This window comes from Dermacentor andersoni, chromosome 10, assembly GCF_023375885.2.
Source record: "Dermacentor andersoni chromosome 10, qqDerAnde1_hic_scaffold, whole genome shotgun sequence".
Classification (NCBI taxonomy): Eukaryota; Metazoa; Arthropoda; class Arachnida; order Ixodida; family Ixodidae; genus Dermacentor; species Dermacentor andersoni.
This window is the reverse complement of record NC_092823.1, coordinates 69,442,677-69,444,933: the sequence shown is the minus strand read 5'-3', so window position 1 is coordinate 69,444,933 and position 2,257 is coordinate 69,442,677. Positions and strand designations below refer to the sequence as shown.

Genomic DNA, 2,257 nt, shown 5'->3' with positions numbered 1-2,257 from the left:
CGATGTCCGGCTCGGACGCCGCTCGCTACCGATGTGCTACAGTCGCACTTCCAGCACGACCTCGGTGCCCAGCTCGTGCGCCGCTCGCAATCCACGTGCGGCGGTTGCACGTGAGGACCTCGTCTAGCACAGCAACATCTGTGCCAGACTGAAACGTTGCTCGGCACAGCTCAGGTGCGGCAGCTCAGGGACCGGCGGCCCTCGGGTCAGCCAGCGTCTCGAGCACTGGCAGCAGGGGCCCTGGGACGTCCACGCTCGGCTCCGCGGTCCTCCGCACCTTGCCACGGACGGCTCGCCTGGAAGGAACCCTCGCCTCGTTCCGCCCAGGAGCTCGGAGCTGCTGCCCGCCTGGTTCGAACACCGCGAGCGTGCCCTCGTGCCGCCGTGCTCGTGCACCCGTTGTCTTCCTCGTCGTTCACGGAGCTTGGCGGCAGCTCCGATCTTCTAGGGGCAACTCGCGGCACTTACATATGACATTTCACCCCCCACTCTAAGAAGTTGTTTCATGAAAACAACTTTTCAAAGCACGTACATAGCCAAAGTTCACAGTCTCTAAGGCGCAAAGTGTGCACATGCAAAAGTCTTTCCACACGCGCAGTAGTAGTTCCTGAAGTGTTCACAAACGCAATAAATGCAGTAGGCACACTTCACGCTGTAAGTTCACACTCGACTCACGTAGTCACAGCCTACATTTTCGCTACCCTGTACATTTTCGCTACCCTTCGCGCCACACTGTTCGGGGCGGACACCGGCGGTTCCATCTAGGACGAACAGCAGCAAAGCTGAACTTGAAGTCTGTCCCATAATGAGCAATAACTTGTTTGATGGCACTTATGGCACTTTCATGGTCCTTGAATCTCAGCAGCACTTTGCCTTCACGGCGATCAATGAACAAGGCATCAGGAAATAGCGGCCCAAGGGTATCCATGCCTTTGTCATCAGGAAGTCCTCGCACATACAGCAGGTGGTCTGACTTGTATGTGGAACTGCTCCAGGGGCTGCTAGGCTCCACCTGCACTGTCTTGCCCTTGAGCTGCCTGCTGCGCAGGAGCTCCAGCTGTGCAGTAGCCACTTCTGGGCTCTCAAAATCCAGGAATGCGCTGTGCCTGTTTACAAAGTGGACGCTGCGGATGGCATCTGACAGGGCACGAACTTGATCCTTGGTCACCTGGCTTGACATGTTCCCAATGTACAATGAACACTTGCACGTGTCATCAGCCCAGACGTACCGATGTGACTCGGGGATGCTTTCAACATCAATACGTGACCTTGTGTCTGAACGGTCCCGAGGGACGCGTCGCTGGTAAGAACGGAGCCCACCCCGACATGGAGTTCCGCCTTTCCGGTCAATGCCCTCAGGCTCACTTTGGCTGTGGCTATCCGCCTCCTTTCTGGGCTTGCGCCGCTTGCGACGGCGACCGAGACTGTCTTCACTCACACGCCCATTGGCCCGAATGGACACTCGTCTCCTGCCCTCCTGGCCTTCTCCAGCTCTTTCAGTAGCACCTTCATCCTTTGCTTCAGTAGACGGTTCCGTCTCCTGCTTGGTCGCCTCAGTCGACACAGTTGCAGGGTTTGCCGCAGCACTCACAGTAGCTCTATCCGGGCACACGCCTTGGTGTCGAACAGGCTCCTCTGCTGTCGCCGAGTCTTTGTGCCGTTTTGACACGTCAGACAGGTCATGTGACGGATTGAAACCAGTAGGGTAGAACACCCCGTCGATGTTCCCAAGGACAACATCATAGAGTGACCTTTCCATGCAGAGTGCAAGTGTCCTTCCTCGGAAGAAGGGGGAGTCTACATAGACATTTGCTTCTGGAAGCCGCTTAAACGGACCGTCCAGAAGGTAAATGGTACGCATAATACCGGTGAAATTCTTTTCCGGCACCATCGAACGCCTGACGACCACAGTACTGCAGCCGGAATCTCTCAACACCGACACCGGGTGTCCATTGAGATATCCGCTTGCCGTCGGCATCTCTTGCGTCTGAAGACCAAGGCAGATGTCTTCTCCATATGTTTTTACAGGAGGCCTTGTTTTATCCTCAGATTTGTGGTAGGAGCCGGACTTGCTTTGTTCCGGGCGGCAGGCATCCTGTCGCAGAGAGTAATGGCACTAGACGCCTCCGTGTTGCTGCCGTTTCTGTTCGGGCACTCGTCAGCTTTATGTCCATGTTTCGCGCTTTTCCAGCAAGACGAGGGCTTCGGTCCTTTTGACCGCGTCCAACAATCTGCAGCACGGTGTCCTTGCTTGCCA

General features: G+C 56.2%; 1 protein-coding gene across 1 annotated transcript; it reads right to left on the bottom strand.

Annotated features, from left to right (window-relative positions):
• Positions 1-595: 595 nt before the first annotated feature.
• LOC126543485 (uncharacterized) lies at positions 596-1,759 on the bottom strand. Its single transcript, XM_050190601.3, has one exon. The coding sequence runs from the start codon at positions 1,757-1,759 to the stop codon at positions 716-718; it is 1,044 nt and encodes a 347-aa protein (XP_050046558.2). The 3' UTR covers positions 596-715.
• Positions 1,760-2,257: the final 498 nt, after the last annotated feature.